Raw genomic sequence first — 21,063 nt, 5'->3', positions numbered from 1 at the left:
CTTACAATAATGTAGTCATTTGATCAATTCAGAAAGCTTCTCAAAGTTAATTGTCAGTTTTGTATATCAGTATATCAAATGTAAGAGACTTTTTCAGCCAAACAAAAAGCCAAAAATGCAAGTTTTCCAGCATCAAGAATAAAATAAAATAATACTCTTATTTACTGAAAAATGGCACAGAAGCCTCAAAAACTGACTATAATATAAATGTTTCAGTATTTATTTTGTATACACTTTGCCTTTATTACAGCTTCCATTCTTCAGAAATCTGCAGGGAGATTTTTCCACATCTCCAAAGTTCAGTCTTAGAAGTTAGTTGCATTTCCTGCTTCTCACAATCCAAGTAATCCCAAATATATTGAGGTGTGTTCCATTTACAGTGATAGTTTGGCAGATAACAGTACATCATGCAATTTCAGAAACATTCAGTTTAAGTCAGGAGCTGAATTATTTCAGCGTGCAGTCTGCACACTGTGCAGTATTACTTAACTACATTAGCCTTGTAGCTCCAGTGCAAAACTAAACAAGCTATCTTCAGACACCAAACATGTCATGGCTGGTCAACTATATTTGAGCTCAGAGGAACGTTGTATAAATTTGATTTAACCATCAGTAAATTGTAGTTTATATGTATACACAACAGTTACTGGCTTTATGTCATTGTGAATAACACTTGACAATACTGGATATTATACTGGTGCCAAATGCTTCCCAGCCCAAAGTTTCACTCACCTAACATGACACAACCTAACATTTGCACTACAACGCAGAATAATGAGTTTTGCCTGAGGCCTAATCGTTGACTCGTCTGTCAGCCAGAGAAAAAAAGTCTGCAGAAGCCTGCTGGGATGTTTTTTTTCCTGCAGCTGTTGTGACGGCGCGTTACGGCAGTGTGTGTAAGGTGTCGATCAGATGGCTTGACCACAGCTGTTGTTGTTGTTTGCTGTTTCACAGCATCCCCGGCTCAGCGGTGTGTGCCTTCGACATGCAGCAGCTGGCACGTGTGTTCGAGGGCAGGTTCAAGGAACAGAAGTCTCCGGAATCCATCTGGACCCCTGTGCCTGACGAACTGGTACCTAAGCCCAGGTAAACCAGCTCAGACATTTTCATACAACTTTGTTTTTAGAAAATAGTGTGTTTACAGCAGTTTGTGTAAAGGTAGTATTAAGAACAGGCCCGGTGTCAGGAGGTCTTTTAGACACCAACCAATCATCATGCCCCACTAAACTAATTTTTATGCATGCTTTTATATGATGGCAGGCAGCATAAAAAACTTTTCACATACTGCTGCTTGATATAAAAGGCTGTCAACTAACATAGGAAGGTTTGTACTGGCTGTATTTTAGGGATGTGCTGTATGCTGTGGGAACATAAATTATCAGATTTCCTGCTGTAAATATGTCTCTCCTGAGTCTTTCTGGAATGTGGAGCTCTGATATGTAGTTATCAGCTGCCCTACAACCCCCCAGCCCTCTCACCCCAACTAGGGGTTGCACAGACTAGTCCACTACTTGACTTGTTGACCTTACTTTTTTGTCAACAAAAGTCATTACATTATTATAGGAAAACAAGAATTTTGTATTTTAAAAGGTATGATGTTCTAATTTGTGCTTGATATGTTTGGGGACATGAACTAATAACGTAAAAAAATGATTTTGGCTTGACCTTAGGAGTATTTTCTCTTTTGGATTCATCTAATTTTTACCTGATGACAATGGTCTTTTGTGGGCATGGTAATAGGACCATTTCAGTTTTCATATGCAGCTTCAGAGCAGTGAGTATGGAGCAAGGCCACATTTTGCACTTTTAAACTTGCACAAAGAAGCTGTTTTGTAATATTCCTGCCCTTGGTCCAGCACTTGGGAGTGCTAAAACATAATTAATACAAGGTGACTTGCTTTTCATCACACCGTAGAATCAGTGCCTGAATAAAATATCAGGTTTAAGGAATTTCATTTTATTTAATGAATAATGATTATTGCTGTGCTCTATAAAATCATCTTCCTGTATTATAGTCATACTGAACTGTGAATGTGGCAGTGATTTTTCCTGTGTGTATGCAGGCCTGGTGGTTGTGCTGGTCAGGGCTCCAGGTTCAGCTCCTCCACTGCTTTCCCTGATGAGGTGTTAAACTTCATAAAGACGCATCCTCTCATGGACGAGGCTGTTCCTTTGCTGGGACACCGACCCTGGATAGTCAAAACGATGGTCAGGTAGGCAAGTGCAGTGCTAATAAAATGAAAACAAGCTCTACTTTTCAGCATTTTGTCTCTATGTTAACTCTTATGGTTGGAGTTGCCATCAGTACATGGCTTACTACTCTAAACTATGTCACAACTATATCACTGTCAATTCAATCACTCAGTTAAATAAATTATCAGTTCAAATTTACCTTCTCAATGAATTGAGGTAGACTGGTAAGTTCACCGGGCGGCACAGTGGCGCAGTGGGTAGTCGCCTCACAGCAAGAATGGCCTGGGTTCGATTCCCGGCTGGGTGACCAGGGTCATTTCTGTGTTCTCCCCGTGTCTGCGTGGGTTTCCTCCCACAGTCCAAAAACAAGCAGTCAGGCTGATTGGACATGCTGAATTGCCCCTAGGTGTGAGTGAGTGTGTGAATGTGTATGTCTGTCTGTCTGCCCTGCGATGGACTGGCGACCTGTCCAGGGTGTATCCTGCCTTCCGCCCAATGACAGCTGGGATAGGCTCCAGCACCCCACCGCGACCCAGAAGGATAAGGGGTTTAGATGATGGATGGATGGATGGATGGATGGATGGTAAGCTCACCAATTTACAGTCTTATGCAAAAATTTGTGCCCCTGGTCCAATGAAATGTTTTGTTGATTTTTGAAGTGAAAATATGTTAACACATTTATTTGTTAACTTTTTTTCACTTAGAAGATCAACAAAACATTTAATTGGACCAGGGATGTTCAAACTTTTGCATACTTCTTTGCATTTTTTAGTTTTAATGAAGTTTTTTAAAGGCTTATCTTTTTTTTTTGTAACTCCACTTTAGTATTTTTGATCTTTGAAAGGTTATGCGTGGTTAGTTTCTTTCCAGTTAAGTCATTTTTATTGGCTGACCTTTAAAAAAACATTTGATAATCATCAGATGTAGTCGCTAATGACAGCCCTATTCCAAACACTTCTTAAATGTGGTTCTTTGTTGAGTGGAACAAGCATTGGAGCTCCATTCATCTTACTGAATCTCTTTCAGCCTTCCAGTTGTTTCCATAAACATTTGATCCCACAGTCGTACGGTTTCTCATTGCTTTGTTCTTTATTGTGCAACATTAACACTGTGTTTACATTACGGTGGGAAATGGCAAAACAGATATTCCATTATTTTCAATAGAGCAGCAACGGAAAATTCTGCCACTGCCAGCGGCAACATATTATTTGAGCAGTGGTCAGTGGTGCACTTTGTCAAGAGTTCAATTTTCCGAACTTTTGCTGTCAAGCATGGTGGTGAAATAAATTGAATGCTGATATTTTTTGGGAGACATGGAAGCCAAATGTCTCACTGTCGAAGTCCAGGCGCACCCAGCATTATACAACAAAGATTAAACATTAAACTCACTTTTTCTACCTTAAATAAAAAAGTCAGCACTGGTAAACTCTCCTCTGATGATCATATAACACTGTCACCATGGCAATGTTCCCATCACTGCATGGTGGCATAATGCTATGAGGCACAGAACTGCGTTTTGTCTATCAATGCCATCAGCATGCTGCACTGTGCAATATAAGGACACACTTACTCATTTTATGCTGTTGAATTGTGTTTTGCACCATATCTATCTGCTCTTAAAGTACCTTCTTTAAAGTAGCTTGTTATCCTGCATTGGAGGTTCCTCTTATACCCCCTACAACTGTCTTGCACTATTGCTGAAGTGGAAACATAGTCATAAATTGAAGTCATAGCTATGTGCTTGGATGGTGCATGCCCTATCTGTAAGTCACTTTTGATAAAAGCATCTGCCAAATGAATAAATGTACATAGAAAATGTAAATGTCATATTTGTGCATAAAGTTTAAAATGTTATGAAGTATAAGATGCTTCAGGGCCCAGTTGAGTCTTGTCTTGTTAATGCAAGCATGATGAAGCCTTTCATCCATCTAGCCTGACTAACAATGTAAGTGCCCAGAAGAAATTATTAATCAAAGCTGTAAAAGTGCTGCCTAGAGCAATTTTGACAGCTATTTACCTGCAGCCTTTGAGCCTGGCGGAAAGTAGCGGCGAAAGTTTTTCTCAAATGGAAAAAATGCTTATGAAGCCAAGTCAACTGAATTTCGATTGAAACACTTTTAGAGCAGAAATTTGGAAAATATAATGTAAGAAAATAAGATGCTTGACAGCGCTTCCAATGAATGTCAATGTAATGCCTTTATAAGGCACTCTAATGCTCGATTTAGATGTTTATAAATTGTGAGTTCAATCTTAAAGGGGCATTCCAGCCTAAAACTACTATTTATTGTGTTATTGGTCATGTTATCCATTATACTGCAGGGCAACATTAAATCCCACATCCTCAACAGTTTTCACAATTTTATAACATTTTCATGTTTCTGTCCTTCAATGTCCACTCACTACAATCTCTGTCATGTCAACCAATCCTGACTGCTAGCAGAGCCAATGATCTGTAGGCTAATAAGTACAAGCATGCAAGCAATAGTGTGTAGCTCTAATTCTAGCGCAATCCAAAGCCCAAACTCATCAGCATAAGCCTGGAGGAATAATTCATGATTAAAATAATTCATAATTAAAAAGTAATTGTATTAAAATTCCTTTGTGAATGTAGCTATAGGGCTACTTTAGTAGTGACTTGCTATTCCCTGTATTAACTGTATGAAGTTGTATGATGCACTTCGATGTTAAATCATGCATTATTGTACTCATTGGAAGTACTGTAAGTAATATTGTTAGCATTAGTGCTATTCAACCCAGTTGTCATGAATAAAATAAATCATATTTACTAGAATCATTAACAGAGAGCTTTTCAAACTGCAGCTAGTGTTCCTCACAGCTGAGTTTGTTTACAGGGTGTTTTAATAAGATTGGTCACGATCATGATCCTATTTTATCGATATATTTTAGTACATTATAGTAGCCTGTATACTGTAGATATTTTGGAAAACATTGATGCTCTCCCATCTGCCATGTTTACAGTGCACTTCTGTAAAAACATGCTTTTTTTTGTATCATCACAATCTTTCATCTCCGTTTTTACATTTTCATTTCCTGACACTGTAACTTAGATAAATGCAAGCTTGCAATGCCCTTTATTTCTCCCTGTGAGTTTTCCAGCCCTGCATAAAAGCTCAGTAATTAGCTTTATGTAATGCCATAATGTACAGGTCAGTCCACTAGTTCATCTGTGTTATAGCCTATATCATTTTTTCTTCTTTGAAAATGTGCTGTTTTGCAGTTTTCTGACTTTCATATCATTGCTAAGATGTTAAATGACCCATATTCTGCTTTTTTCCTGTATTTCATTGTATGACATATAAACGTATTACGTTTGTCAAAATTTAGCGTTTTACCATTTTTACCATTTTACGATTAAACAGGCTGATTTTGTTACTATACCTTTAGGATTGTTATATGTAAATGTCCTCAATTCTGATTGGCTGTCTTCCATTGTATCATATTAAAAAAAGATGCTGGGCTTCAGCGTTAATAGGCAGAGCTAAACTGCTGCAGGCTGGGTAGGTGGATCTACATACATGCTATGCAAAAATATGTTGGGTAGGTATATAGTTAACCATGAGACATCTAGAGTTATTACTCTCATTTTACTGTGCTATACTAGTCACAATATAGTAAAATAACCATTAACCATAATACATTTTTAATACAGCAAAAATAAGCAGTGCCTGAATCTGTGCCTGTGTTAATAAACTAGATGGCCAAAAGTATGTGAACATCTGACCATCACACCTCTATGAGCTTGCTGGACATCCCATTTCAAAACCATGGGTCTTTAATATAAAGTTGCCCATCCTCCCCTTTTGGGCTATAACAGCCACCACTCTACTTTCCATAAGATTTTAGTGTGTCTGTGGGAATTTGTATCCATTCATTCAAAACAGCCTTTGTGAGATTCAAATGCTCTTCATCACTGTGAGTTTGCTTGATCTATTACCTCTTGGCTGTTGTTCTTCTTTTTCACATTAATAGCACTTACAATTTACCAGAGCAAATCTAGCAGGGCAGAAAATTATGAAAAATGATATGTATGGTCCATAAATACATTTATGTGCATAAGTATTTGTGTCAAAAGTACTGAATATGATTTTAATAAGATTTAAAACAATGGAATACAAGTAAGAGGATATAATAGTAATAGTAATAATAATAATAATAATAATAATAATAATTAGTGATGCACCAAATGAAAATTCACCAACTCAACTGAAGGAAAGGATTTGGTTAAATACACGGTTACATTAATTTATGTTTTATTTATTTTGTCCTCCTTCCAGATACCAGCTGAACACCATGGTGGTGGACACAGAGGCAGGACCACACAGAAACCGGACCGTAGTGTTTCTCGGGTCCACTCGGGGGACCGTTCTTAAATTCCTCATCATTCCTGGCAGAGATAGCCCTTACTCCAACACCAACATCTTCCTGGAGGAACTGGAGGGCTACAATCCTGAGAGGTGGGAGCAGTTTGCATCAAAGATTTGCTTGTGGGCTGTTATTCATCACAAGCACACGTTTTGGTGATTGGACCTGTTGGGCATTTTGCTGTTACGCTGACTTTTCTCACAAGGCCACAGTTCAAGTCTGTGAAACAGCCTTGCATGGGCAGTCAAAGTGTTAATAGTTTCCTTGTGTGGGAATGGCCTTTGGTTTAATTGTGCATTTGGTCATGGTCATGGTGCACATACTCTTAAAAATGATGGCACCACAAAGGTTTTGATGGATGATTCTTTAAAGAAATACTCTAGAGTTTTTCAGCTTGACCTCTATCTGTTACATATGTAGTGTACAGTTACTGTATACAATAAATGCCATTTTCCTCTGTGCTTAGAACAGAAGCCTTGTTTGCCCGGTGCTGTAACTGCCCATTGGCTCCTGTTCTAAGTGTGTTTTGAGTGAGTGAGTTTTCTATATGGGAAAAAAATCTTAAAACTACTGGCTGTGGTAAGTGACCATACACTACAGGTGTGGCAGATTAGCGGCGTATTCCTTGGGAAATGCAGGAATATTCCCAGTTGAAAGGTTCTTTACAGCTGTTTTGCAACCCTCGTCATGGAGGTCACTGCTTTGCACATTTTAGTGTTTTCCCTGCTCCAAACACACCTGATCCAACTAACCACCTCATTAGGTTGGAAAGTACTAAAGTGTGCATGGCAGTCAGCCTCCAGGACCAGGGATGGGAAGCACTGCTGTAGAGAACCAAAAGTGGTTTTCCTATGGCTTGCTCCAAAGATAATTGCAGTTTTCATGATGTTACAACATACTGGAGCCATAGTCAGCTGTATGATAAAAAGCAGCATATAAGAAGACTCTTTCTACAGGCCCTGTAGTGCCCATTACAGCAGGAGAATGGAAATTAAGACTGATGATTGCTATATAAATGATTGTCATGTGGTTGGTATAGTGTAGTAGGTAACATTTCTGCCTTCTATGCTGTAGAGTGGGGTTCAATCCCCTGCCTGGGCAAAGACCTTAAACTATACCAATAAGAGTCCTTGGGCAAGACTCCTGACACTACCTTCGCCAACCTGTGTAAAATGATCGAGTTGTAAGTTGTCTGCCAAATGCCATTACTGTAAATATACAACAATCATCAGTCTATACATATATATATATATATATATATATATATATATATATATATATTCGGATAAAATATTTTTCCCATAACTCAGACGAATGACAATACTGTATACAATACTTCCTGCTGTGAAAACATTCACACTTAAAACTGACAGCATAACTGCAGCTACAACTGTGTAAAAATAACATTTTAGGACAATAAAAATACTTTTATAAATGTTATCTAAAATCTAAAGTTTGCTTCCAGGACCCCCTCCAAAACAGGTAGAAATCGCATTGTATGATTTTTTTATATGTTCTGTGAAAAGACATTGTTATTTTATATACCAATAGTATCATACTGAATTTATATGACACCCAATTCCAGGGTGTCCATGCATATTGTGTTGAACGTATCAAACACTTCAGGATTCAGGGTTTGGGTCTATATTAAAACAATTTAGATTTGGAATTTATATTTTCTGTTTGTTTGTTTATTTGTTTGCTTGCTTAATGCTTTTATACTTCCTAAATTTCAGCATTCATCGTAGCACAACTATGGATAAGCCACAGACATTAAGTAGTAGATTTAAAAAAGAGTTTCAAAGGCTCCCTGAAGTCCTTGATTCCTACTATAAATAAAGGGCATACCAAATAAAAATGTCAGCAAAAACAATAACGGGTAAACAAAGTCAAACAGTTCCCTGATTATTCTGTGTGTGTGTGTGTGTGTGTGTGTGTGTGTGTGTGTGTGTGTCATGGGGGTGGGAGATAAAAATATGGCTGCAGTTTTGAAGATGAAAGGCTGTACCTGTCTGATGAGAGAGTGGTGGGGTTCAGAGAGGTGCATACTGGGATAGGAAAACAGGACATGTGACAGTTCAGATAAGACTCTCAGCGGGACACAAAGCAGTGTGAGAAACAAACACACACACGAACACAAACACACTGCCAGTGTTTAAAATCCCAGAACACCTGGTGTATCCTCCAGCTGATTCCCAAAGTCTTCATCTCTTCTGTTAATGCAACTTCTGCACTTGTCCAACTTTGTTACATAGTTGGATGCTTCAGGAACACTTCCAATGAACCCTGTATACATAATGCATCATAAATACTTGTCAAGCTTGGTAAAGCAGGCATAGAAGAGTGTGTAAAACAAAAGGTGACATGATATTTTTTAGCTATATCCATATGTTCTCAAACGAAATCCATTATGACTATAACTTCTGTCTTCTATCTTGCACGTTTACATGCGACATTTATGTTTATCACAAATTATCTTCAGTAAAAGCCTTTAAAGGAATAGTTTGTCTAAAGTCTAACCCAATTGTCCACTTACCCCAGATGTAGTCAATCAGCCAAGACATGTTCTTGCTTCTTTAGTTTAGAACTGGAGCAACAAGGCTAGCATTATTAACAAACATTACAACTCAGTGGTCACCCAAATAGCTTAATTCGTTTGTGTAAAAATTTATCACCAAATCAACTCGATTAAACCACATCCAGGTCCTCATTGTGGTCACGCAGACTTGTGAATGTGGTTTAGAGTGCAGTATGACTTACTGTGAGCTATAAAACTAAAAAAAATCACCGCTACAGGCAGCCATTTCAGACATCACCAGGACTGATATTCACTAAGCAGGACAGATCTTGGATCCTCTGTATTTATGACAGTCATTGTCACAAATATTGACTCCAGATCTCTAGATCCTACTCTTCAGGTGGTTTGTGAATACAGAGCCTGCTGTCTAAAGTGGCTGCCCGACAGTTTTCTTCATTTTTATAGCTCACAGTAATTCATACTGTGCTGTTAACAACACTGGAAAGTCTGTACGGCCTAAGTGAAGACTTGGATGTGCTTTGAGCTGGTTGCAAGAAATTTTAAAGATGTATTTTTACAGAAATTATTTGGGCTATTTGGGTGATTGAGTTCTAGTGTTTCTTAGCAATGTTAGCCTCATAGTTCTAGTTCTACATGTACGAAGCAAAATTTGGACTCCAAACATGTCTCGGCCAATTGACTACACCTGGGAAAGTTGGCAAAGATTTTTCACGAAACCATGCTTTTAAAGACTCCATTTAAAGATTCAACCCTATTTTATAACTTATCAGAATTTTAAGCCTCTCATAATCGGTGTAGTCCGCAAACACTTCACATTCACTTAATATGTAACATATCACTGCTGTCGGAAGAAAACCTTGTACCTTCATTTTTGTCATTTTTTGGTTTTTGGCATATTTTGAAAATGCCTGTTGGCCTTGACATTGTGTGTAAATTTCATGAAGAACGGACCAAATGAAAAGGCCCAAAATGACTTGGCAAAAAGTCTGGTTCCATTGACTGACATTAAAAGTAAAGTATGTTTTTTCCTTCTCCTGTAAAGTTATCATTTTGGGGATACGAGGTTTTCTTCCGACAACAGTGATATGGACGTTTAAACGTGTTAACAACTGTGTGTCTTGCTGAACAATCATAAGTGCTAATAGATGTGTGATTTATGTTTAATGAGTGTTTTGGACAGGCAGTTTGTTTTTATTACCATTTTGCTATACATTGAATTACATAATTGTTTACTTGAAGTGCATAATTAATTACAAAGTTACATAACGAGTTACATTTACGTTCAATTTACAATGTGTATCAAGAGGTTCAAATCTGCACTCCCAACTTTTGTTGTGTGTTTTGATGTAAAAATGTGAAAACTGTAAAGTTATTCCTCCCACAAAGCCGTTCCTCATCTCCTTTTCTATGAACTCAACTGCCTCATTGGTTGAAAGTTTACAATGCACACTTTGACTGAATGTCTCTGAGCTACGGCTGAGAAATAACAAAACGAGTGCCGTGGGGAATTAGGAGTGTTAATAAGTGTTTGGTGTGTGCAGGTGCGGGGACGACTCTGTACAGGCCCGCCAGCCGCTGTCTCTCACTCTGGACAGACCCAGCCACACACTCCTGCTGGCCTTTCATTCCTGTGTGGTCAGGCTGCCTGTAGCGCGCTGCCAACTGCACTCCCGCTGCATGAAGTGAGTACATACACATGCAAACAATGCAGAAGTTAGGAAATGCTTGTCTTGTTAAAAGCCCATAACATGCAAAATCTAACTTTTCACACTAAATACATTGTTTTTTGTGGTCACAAAAACATTGTATTTACATACATCCACCAATTCAGACCACAACAGGTTAGCTTCACACATTCACCCATAATACTCTCTGCGTCATACATTTTCTCAGTTATTTTAGATAGGCCTGTGTCCGAGTTACTGCAGTAACAGCCCCCAGTGATGGCAAAAAATTCACAAACATTGTTCATCTATTGATTTATTTCATGCAAAACATAGCAAGACACTAGTATTTCCACACGTGAACATAACTGAACTTTTAAACATGTTGAGTGATGTGATATCCTACCTGTGTGGCAGGCAGATGACATGCCTAAAAAAGCTATGCATGTTCCGATGTACGTATGATCTGATTCACAACTCCACTCGGACTTGCACCTAACAGTTTCGTGATTTGATTGAGACTCATGCTAAACTGATTCGTGATTTGACTCGGGCTTTTGCTAAACTAATTCGGGATTTGACTCAAACTCATACTAAACTTATTAGCGTCTTGACTCAAGCACATGCTAAACTGATTCGCAACTTGACTCTGACTTATGCTAAATTGATTCGCAACTTGACTCAGACTCATGCTAAAGTGATTTGTGACTTAAGTTTCAGCCAGAGACGAAAAAAGTACAAACAAACTTATTTGAATTAGAACTGCCTTTTTAATGTGGTACACAAATGAAACCCTTTGTTTCCAATCTTACGTGCATGGTGTAGTTTTGCAGTTTGATGGCACTGCATTATGGATATTGCAGTGAAAGTATGTTATTACCTTGGCATCTGTACTCACTGCCACGATGCAAAATGCTCTCTTTTTTCTCTTTCTTATTGGCACTCTTGTTTATTCTGCAATAAATACCAAGTACTTCACCAACAAACCCGTCCAACTTATTCTTCTGCAAAAGGAAAAGTGGCAAAACATCATTTTTACTGGAGCTAGTTATGGGAAAAACTTTCCTGAGTCGCTGCGACCACAGCCTGGAGGCTTGTAGCAGCATCAGCTTCCATAGGACTTCAAATAACAAGCCTTCAGTCTTAAAGACAGAAGGAAAATGCTGTGTTTTAAAGAAGGATGAACCCCCCCCCGACGACCCCCCCCCCCGACAGAAACCAGTTTAAATGTTTACTGCAGTTATTTCCCACATAGTTATCTGAATAAGAGGTTTCTGTTCACAGGCACGTAGAATCATCTAAATTTTCACACAGCTTCCTACAAGTTATCTGAATGATATGTGCTTTATTTTTGTTTTTAGACCTGCAGTCTACAGTTTCACTGCTACTGAATTAGCTTTTGCTTTATTAGTGTCTGAAATTCATCTTCATGATGCAATCCTTAATACAGCGCACACATACACACTACCCTCACACTTCCTCTGGCGTGTCCCTGCATGCTATCCTTGGCACAGGCTTGAACTAGTGTAATTGAATGTTGAACCTCCTCATTAATAAGATCCATGCTGATTAATCTCAGTTCAACTTCTGTCTTAATGAAGGGAGTGGTCCTCCTGCACAGCATGCTGGGAGCTTCCTCAGTGCATGCCTCCTTGCAGTCAGAGATCTCCTTGCTGCAGTGTTCTGCATGCACACACACACACACACACACACACACACACACACACACATATATATATATATATGTAGTGCTATCTTTAGATCAGGCTAGACTTCACCTTGCGGTGTGGCAGTGACCTGCGGCAAGAGCATAAGCTGAAAGTGTGATTGCGCCTAAATCACAGAGGCAGCACATGAACGCCTGCTGTGTGTGTTACTCCCAAGTCACTGCTGCCACATATCCCCAATAACGTTTGTGTCAGTCGCCAGTTGATGTGCAGGGGGTTGTTAGACAGCAGGGCGCCACAGTATGGACCATATGGTACCTTAGAGCACAGACGACAAAAATAATAGCTAAGTCCTCTAGGTTCTAGGTATTAATCGGGGGCAGGCAGATATCATGCCTAAAAGTTATATGTTCCGATTTATGTTTCGAGTTGCGAACAGATCCGCAACTCAACTCTGATTCTTGCTTAACTAATTCACTACTCCACTCGGACTCGTGCTTAACAGATTCACAAATCAACTCAGGCTCGTGCTTAACTGATGTAACTTGCAACTTGACTCAGAATCATGCTAAACTGATTGGTGATTTAACTCAGACTCGTGCAAAACTGATTTGTGACGACTCAAACTCATGCTAAACTGAGTCATGACTTGACTCAGACTCATGCTAACCTGATTCGTGACTTGACTCAAAGTCATGCTAAACTGACCCGTGACTTGACTCGAACTCATGCTAACTTATTCGTGACTTGACTGTGAGGTACAAACACCACAGTAGGGGAGACCGAGGCACAATCTAATGTGGGGTGCAATGTAGCATTGTTTAAAAAACAAGTTTAAGTAGAAGTAGCTTTTGGTCATTTTCACATATTCTCATAACAACGTCTTCTGCAAATTGTAACAGCAATCAGACAGGTACATCTCAAGATTCACCCTAATGACTATTTTTATACCATAAAAGTAATTTTTTTATCATAAAGATGTTCAATATCTGAGTTGCATGTAAGTCACAGAATTCACACCTATATTATTTTAATCATCCTCTTCATGGCTGTAATGCAGCACCATTTTAAAGCATATAAATAATTCATAGGAAGAGCTAGACAGCCTAAAATGCAGCCTCCACATGGCAGCGTTCATTTTAATGCAGCGTTACAATTAAAAGCCCCAAATATATGTTAAGAGAAGTAAATAACTCCACATATAAATTTAAAACAGTTCCTTTTTTTGGAAGTTGTTATGCACAGATTAATCAATAACATACTTCAGATGTCACGCACACACACATTATCTAAGCCGCTTGTCCTTCTGGGTCACAGGGGGTGCTCATGCTGATTTGCTCCTCTACTACACTTTTTTCACTAATCATATTTGGTTTGATGCATATATATTTTTGTATGTGAATTGGAAGGCTTGCCTGATTCAAACACCATATAATTATATTAAATTAACTGTGTTTGCATCATTTGCACTCAATCCACCTTCATCTGAATTTCTCATAAACTATGGGTGATGGAAAGTTTACATTTTCATTTGTAGCAGAGATGTGGAGGTTGCTTGTATAAAACATTTTAATCTTGCTCAAATACTTGTAAAATTATTCATCAAAAAACAAAACGTGTTAGCTTGTGCCCACTCGCCCTTGCTAGGTAATTTTGGGTAATGGGGTGGTCAGTTGTAAGACAGCCTAACGAAATTACACTGAAATGCCAAACAGGTTCTGGCGATTGAGCTGAAAAGGGACATAATAAAATATCTTATAAATAGAAAATTATGTGAAGTAACAAGGTAGTAAGTACAAACAAACTCACCTGAAATGTAACTGTAATGCCACACATTTAAGCAGCAAAATAAATCAAAAAAGGTCTAAGTGAGGGATAAGGATCCAGCAAAATCAGAGCAAGAATCACTGTTTTCTTTTACAGCCCAGATTCAGTTTCATTGACAGGCAATAGACAGGTAGATAAAGTATTGTGCAAAACTCTTTAAAAATGTCTCTAATTATGGTAATACGTGTGTTTAGGCTTGTAGGTTGGAAAGATTGTCTGCTTCAAAAACCATAAAATTTAATCTAATCTATTATCATCAAATGTCATCTGAATGCAAATAAACATAAATAAAGTAAAAAGTAATACAAATGTTGGGAAGTAGTTCGAAGAACAAAAGTTGGTTCCCATTTCTCCTTGACACGTCAAGGACACCAAGTTTCATCACCAGCACACTTGATTTAACATAATAACATACTGACTCGCCAATTAAAATGTTGGATGATAACTATAAATAATACTGGGCTTCCACAATGAAAGATTAGGAAACTGTTAAACAAACAATTACATTGTATTCATATTAGTTCTATTTGCCCCATATAACTACCTGTTGCTTGAACGTTTTTCAAATTTTCTTTCCTGTTTTAACACATTTCAATGTAAAAACAAATTTGTTTGTACTTTTGTTTTTTGTTTGTACATTATCAATTTATGAGATTTTTTTGTCCTCTATCAGCTGAATACATACAGCATTTTACGCATTTCAGTGCAATGTAGTTTGAGTACTGAAGATGCTAATATTATGGTAATGACACATTGGACAGCTCTGTAATACAGTAGTCTTGTGTTTTTTGTTGAAAACAAAAGTGTTTGTACTGATAGTAGTTGTGTATTGAAACCGTGTGCTTGTGTGCAGAAACTGCATCTCCTCTAGAGATCCGTACTGCGGCTGGACCAGAGGAAGCACCTGTTCTCTCCTCAGACCTGGAACCAGGTGAGACTTATATTCAGCACATACTGCAACACTTTATCATACTGCATCGCTTTATCAGCTGTTGAAAAAATGTATCTCTGAAGTAGAAACTTTATAGGAAAAGAAAAATCATGTTATTAACTTCAATGTACATTAATGTAACAAGATCAATAAATAAATTTTTGCAAAATTATATACATACATATCGTTGTTCAGTTTTGGTCTGCCGGACTCATTTTCTCTTTTTCCCCTTGTTATCCAGGCTTCCCTTTGTGCAGGATGTCGAGTATGGCAACATCACACATCTTGGAGACTGTGATGGTAAGGTATTTCAACATTGCACAGGGCTGATATATTTCACACACATATTTATAACAATACAAAATCCCTGCTGTATTCTGCATACTATAATATAAGCACTCGAACAGCATTTGATGAAAAGAACACCTTGCCAGCTCCTACGCATGGGTGGTTCTATCATGCTTTGGGGCTGCCAGGAGCACAGGAAACACTGCACAGGCAAATGGATGCCACTAAATATTGGCATAATTCTGGGAGTAAATGTGAAAATAGTCAAAAACTGAAGTTAGAAAGAGGCTTTTTTCTACAACAGAAGTACTTCAAGAAATGTATGCTGAAGCTTTTGGAATGGCCATCACAGTCACAGTTGCATACAACTTATACAAAAGCTTGGGTTCTGGTCAAATGACAGGCTTTGTTGATTTGTCGAAAGTGAAAATAAGTCAGCACATCCTCTACAGAGAACACATTTAATACACAATTACTGTATCTGTATATTTGCTGGATTTAACATATTAATAGAAAAAACCCGGAAGTGTGGCCTGTGGAAACGTTATGGCACATTTTATATAAAATTTTGTTTTTTCCAATATTTATTTCCAACATAATATTTAAGTTCATGCTCTGTAGAGGATGTCTTAACTTATTTTCACTTAAATCCACAACTGGGTTGATCAAACACAACCTGAACCTTAACCTCCATAACCAAAAAGAAATGTGTCCTCTAGGTTTAAAAAAGTCAAACATGGGGCTTTTATATATACAAAACAACAAACAAACAAAACACTTTACAAGTGGGCATTCTGTTGGTGCTGATGTTGTAGGTTATCTTTGTTTTTGTCTGGCTTTCCTATAAAGTCTGGACATGTTTATCCAGAAAATGTACATAAACACACACACACTCACACACACACACACACACACACACACGCAGAGGCTCTGACTCTGTCACTTTGCCTCTGTTCACCTTGTAAGCCCTTTGCTGTATAAGGCTGCACCGCACAGGCTTTTAACACTCCACTACTGGCAACAGCCAACAGCAAGATGGATCAGCCAGTCTCACACAGAGAGAGAGAGAGAGAGAGAGAGAGAGAGAGAGAGAGAGCGAGAGAGAGACAGACACAGATGGAGACAGTGACAGAGAAAAAGAGAGAGACAAAGACAGAATATTAAGCAGTTGAGAGAAAGTTTAGCAACAAAGTTAGGAGAAACTAAGAGAAAGGCACAGAGAGGGCATGAGGCCGGAATAACATCTGCAGTAGCATGTTATTGCTGTGCAGGTTTACTGTGAGTGAACAAATTTCACCATGATTTCATTTCTTTTTGGTACCATTTACAATTACTTTTAAAATACACTGGATGCACAGTTATGGCTGGAGAGAATATTTACACAGTAGTTGAATATAGTAAAAACATATACCAAACTATAAGACACAGGAAGAGCTAGCATGTGACATAAGCTGTCAGCAAATGTTGACATTGTTATATTACTGAACAAAATCTGTCATGGCAACTCATGAGAGTGTATTACCTGCATATTATCTGCCATGACATGGTTAAAGCATGGTAATGTCAAGGATATTTCGCAGAGTTAAAGGGTTACTGCTTTATCTTTGGCCAAAAATGAGCATCTATTTTACTGAATATCAGGAAACATCCAGCTTACTTTGGATAGTCTACTGAAGATGCTTTGCAGATTCCTACCTTGTCATAAACCTATATGCAACATAAACTTACATACAACTAAATATTAGAGATGCATCGATATGCTGATATCTGATGTTTTTCATGTACATATCTACTGATGCTGATACATAAATATTTATAAACCGTGTAAATTAGTACGAAATCCACTTGGATCAGCCTTATAGAGAAATATAGCATATATTTTTAGAGGGTTACAATAGCATATATTTTAGCACAGTAGCACAGCATCACCTAACATTCTGCACTAACGGAGTACAAATGAATACATCATCAGATACTAGTTTGAAATATTGGTCAAATCTAAACATCCGTCCAATGCAATTTATAAGCAATTATCTGCTGATACTGATATAATCATCAACTTAATTCAACCTAACATTTAGGAAATTGGGAGAGGCTCTTATCCAGAGTGACTTACTCATGTTACAGATGGCAAATGCAGCGTTAGTCTTGCTAGGTGACAGTAGTGGTGTCCCAAGTGGTTGCTATGGTATTTCATGTGGTTGCTAGGTTGTTGCTGGGTGGTTGCTATGGTATCTTTGGTGTTGCTAGGTAGTTGCTATCATCTTCAGAATGGTTGCTAACATGTTACTAGGGCATTGCTATTGTATCCCAGGTGGCTGCTATGGTACCCTTGGTAGTTGCTAGGATGTTACTATGGTATTCCACATGGTTGCTAGGATGTTGTTAGTGTATTTGTAATATCATAATGTAAGTAGAGTGCACAAGCACTTGTCTGCCATTTATTCTTAAGGGAAAAAATTGTCACTGACAATTATTGTATGAAAATCATACATACAATCAAAAAGCAGTATACAAGCACACTATTTCTGATCAAATCGGACATTCTGACGTCGGAACGGTGTTGACATCTTGAAAACTGTGCAATGAGTTAGCGTCAAAAATCTGAAGGAGAAGAAAAAAAAAATACTGTCAGATATCAATATCACTAATAATTAAAGTCTATAAGATCTAATCTAAATAAAATGGGATCAAGTACTACTATAATAATTTATTACAAGGATTCTTGTATTCTAAATGCATCTGACTGCTGTATTTTACACCCTCCGTGGTAAAGTTAAACACTGTCATCAATAGAAAGAACATAATAGAATAAAGATGAGCATCCAGTGTCTGTAATTGTTAATCTATGTGTCCCGTTGCCACTGCCATTCAGCTCAGAAACGAGTGAAAATTTAGAACAAAGCAGAGACGATTTCCTCTCAAAGCCGTTTAAAGCCCAAATTCCCATTAATTTCAAAATGTGCTTTCAAAAGCTGCACAAAGCCTGCGTCCTGGCACTGTAGAATTGAGTTTCTCTCCGTCGCGCTTTGTCCTCCTTCCAAACACACGGATCACAAATCTGTCTCGGCGTCCCAATTTGTCGCAGCGTTCTTTTAGAGGAGTTGTAGAAGTGGAGCGGCAGCAGGGTTCCATAGCCCGAGCTCTGAGAGCACTTGAGCAGAAGAGCAGAACGGGTTAGCATGCTGGCCCCGGCCGAGGTGATTATAGAGCGGAGGAAATCTTCACAGCGGTGGGGACAGCTCCCGGGCTCAGACAGAGAGAGAGAACTTTCTCACTTTACGCTTGGCGAAGTACAATGTAGGCACTTAAAAATCTCAGGGAGAATTTGTATTACTCGACAGATTTATAAGCAGGCATATAAACATCAACCACTGTGTTAAACTGCAATTATTGTGAAGTAATGAACAAAGAGAACGTCCAAAATTAGCTTAAATTACTACCGTGATTTGATTTTATAATGATAAGTTATAGGCCTAAAGTAGCGCTCAGGGACTCGAGAAAGTGTTTTAAGTTGAGGATGCCAAAATTTTTGAGATTTTGCCATAAGAGTTTTTACTGCTGTTACTCAGCCTACACCACAACATGTTGCTTGCTTTAGTTAAGTTTCTTCTACTGCTTCATGTTAGATGTTGCTTACAAAAAGCACATCTTTGCTGTGCTCAAAATATTTTAAAGTTCTGAAATCTGGGGGTGCTGTAGCCCCCTCAGCACCCCCACTTCTAGCATGCCTGGTCCAGATCAATATGTTTTTTTTTTCTATTGACTTGGACAGTATTTGTACTCGGATCTGTCTTGGTCTCAGCAATTGATGTCAAATTTGCTCTCTAGTCTCAACCACAACCAACTAAATACATACATGATATTTATTTGTACTTTCCTTCACCAACACACACTGACTCATGCTCAAGCAACTCAAGACCGATTATAAACTGTCTGTTTGTGTTTGATTTAGCCAGTTAGCGCTGGCATTAATTGGGTTCATTCAGAGCGCTGAATGCCAAGAAACCCAGGGTGCTGATGAACAGTGTTCTTCTGAAAAACTGAGAAAACTTCCCCATATCTGACTAAATTTGGAGCCATATTTTAAACTTTCAACCCATACCACATTTGTGTTAGTGAGCAGAAAAGGAATGACTTTATTATGATTTTAAATTAATGAAGAGTTGCTGCTGTACATACAGAATATAAAATGAATGCAAATGAAGGTTATTACATAACTATGTAATGTATTATGTAACTCTACTTCATTTAAACATTATTGCAAAATTCAAATAATAACTCTAGGTGTCAGTTAGATTAAGCCTAAGCTTAAAAATGAGGTTTTTTAACTGTGAGACACAAAGGTCATTGTGATTTAAGACTAGGCAATGTTCATGAAACTGGCTCTTTAAGTAAAAATAAAATTAAATCATTGTCCCAAGTCAGGGGTCAGCAATCCAAATGTTAAGAAGAGCCATTTTGTCCTTTAGCAAAAATCATACTACCTTGGGAGCCACAATATTTTATGTCCATTTTACCATCTTGGCTGTAAATATGTCTCAGTATGTGCTGATGTCCTAGTATAGGCTAAAAATGTAATATAAACAAAAACTCAGACTTTGCTCTTCTTTAAGCTTTAGCTCAGCTATAGCCACTTTTCATGCATCTCTGGCAGGAAACTTTTCCAAAAAAGTGCAATAGTTTCTTGTAAAATGACTTTCAACATTTGATTTTTTTTATGAGGTTGAGGTCAGCTTTTCATTCGGCAGCTTCTTGTGTTTTACAGTTTCTTGTTGTAGATTAAACATATCGGGAAACCAGCTGGAGAGATTATAAATGCAAGTAAGCTTATTTGTCTCCAAATTATTGATGTTAGTCTTAAATCTTTCTCTTTCCCATTTTGTTAGCTACTAGCTAGGTAAGACTGTTGTTTGTGTTGCTACAGTGACCAGCAGTCTACGTGCCAACCTTCAGGGTTAAAGGGTGAATTAGCAGTTTTACGTTAACTCCAGCATTTAAGACCATTTATTGTTGACACTTTTTTGTTTTGTTCCATTGTGTTTGAACGATCAGCAGAGCTTTATTTTACTGCAAACTGATTATTTTATATTACCTAAAAATCTAATTCTGCTGTGGAGCCACAACAGGGCAGTAAAAGAGCCACACGTGGCTCCGGAACTGCATGTTGCCGACCCCTGTCCTAAGTGAATCGATGACTACCAGAGAATTTGAAAAGACCAAGAATTTAAGGCTGTTGACTGTTAAACACTAGTTAAGCCATGGTCTTGATGAGAACTCTTGATTTGGTCTTGCTCTCATTTGGTGGGCTTGAATACAGCCCTCGCCTAAAGTCTCGTACTGGAATACAATTCATTTATATTGTTTTTGCAGTTCTTGCTTTTAAAGCCAGTGCAAATCAGAATCAAATCATAACACATTTCCATACCATAATGTTTTTCCGAGTGATATCTCTATGCTAGTTTTTGGCCAATGATAAGTGCTGTGAGGGGCAGGTGAAACATGACATTAGTTAATACTATTCTTCCCACCTAATGGCGCACAGTGAGGCCACCAAAAGTCACTCACATT

At 38.1% G+C, this 21,063-nt stretch overlaps 1 protein-coding gene across 1 annotated transcript in view; it reads left to right on the top strand.

The window, feature by feature from the left end:
* Positions 1 to 21,063, top strand: part of sema6ba (sema domain, transmembrane domain (TM), and cytoplasmic domain, (semaphorin) 6Ba) — a 112,512-nt gene that overhangs the window by 75,777 nt on the left and 15,672 nt on the right. The window contains exons 10-15 of the mRNA XM_036556668.1: positions 955 to 1,086; positions 2,064 to 2,213; positions 6,489 to 6,668; positions 10,657 to 10,797; positions 15,127 to 15,204; positions 15,446 to 15,504. Of these exons, the coding sequence (XP_036412561.1) occupies positions 955 to 1,086; positions 2,064 to 2,213; positions 6,489 to 6,668; positions 10,657 to 10,797; positions 15,127 to 15,204; positions 15,446 to 15,504 (740 nt within the window). The remainder of the gene's footprint in view (positions 1 to 954; positions 1,087 to 2,063; positions 2,214 to 6,488; positions 6,669 to 10,656; positions 10,798 to 15,126; positions 15,205 to 15,445; positions 15,505 to 21,063) is intronic.

Source organism: Colossoma macropomum, unplaced genomic scaffold (assembly GCF_904425465.1).
Source record: "Colossoma macropomum unplaced genomic scaffold, Colossoma_macropomum, whole genome shotgun sequence".
Classification (NCBI taxonomy): Eukaryota; Metazoa; Chordata; class Actinopteri; order Characiformes; family Serrasalmidae; genus Colossoma; species Colossoma macropomum.
Note: the sequence above shows the minus strand (reverse complement) of the source record. Positions and strands in the feature narration are given on the sequence as shown.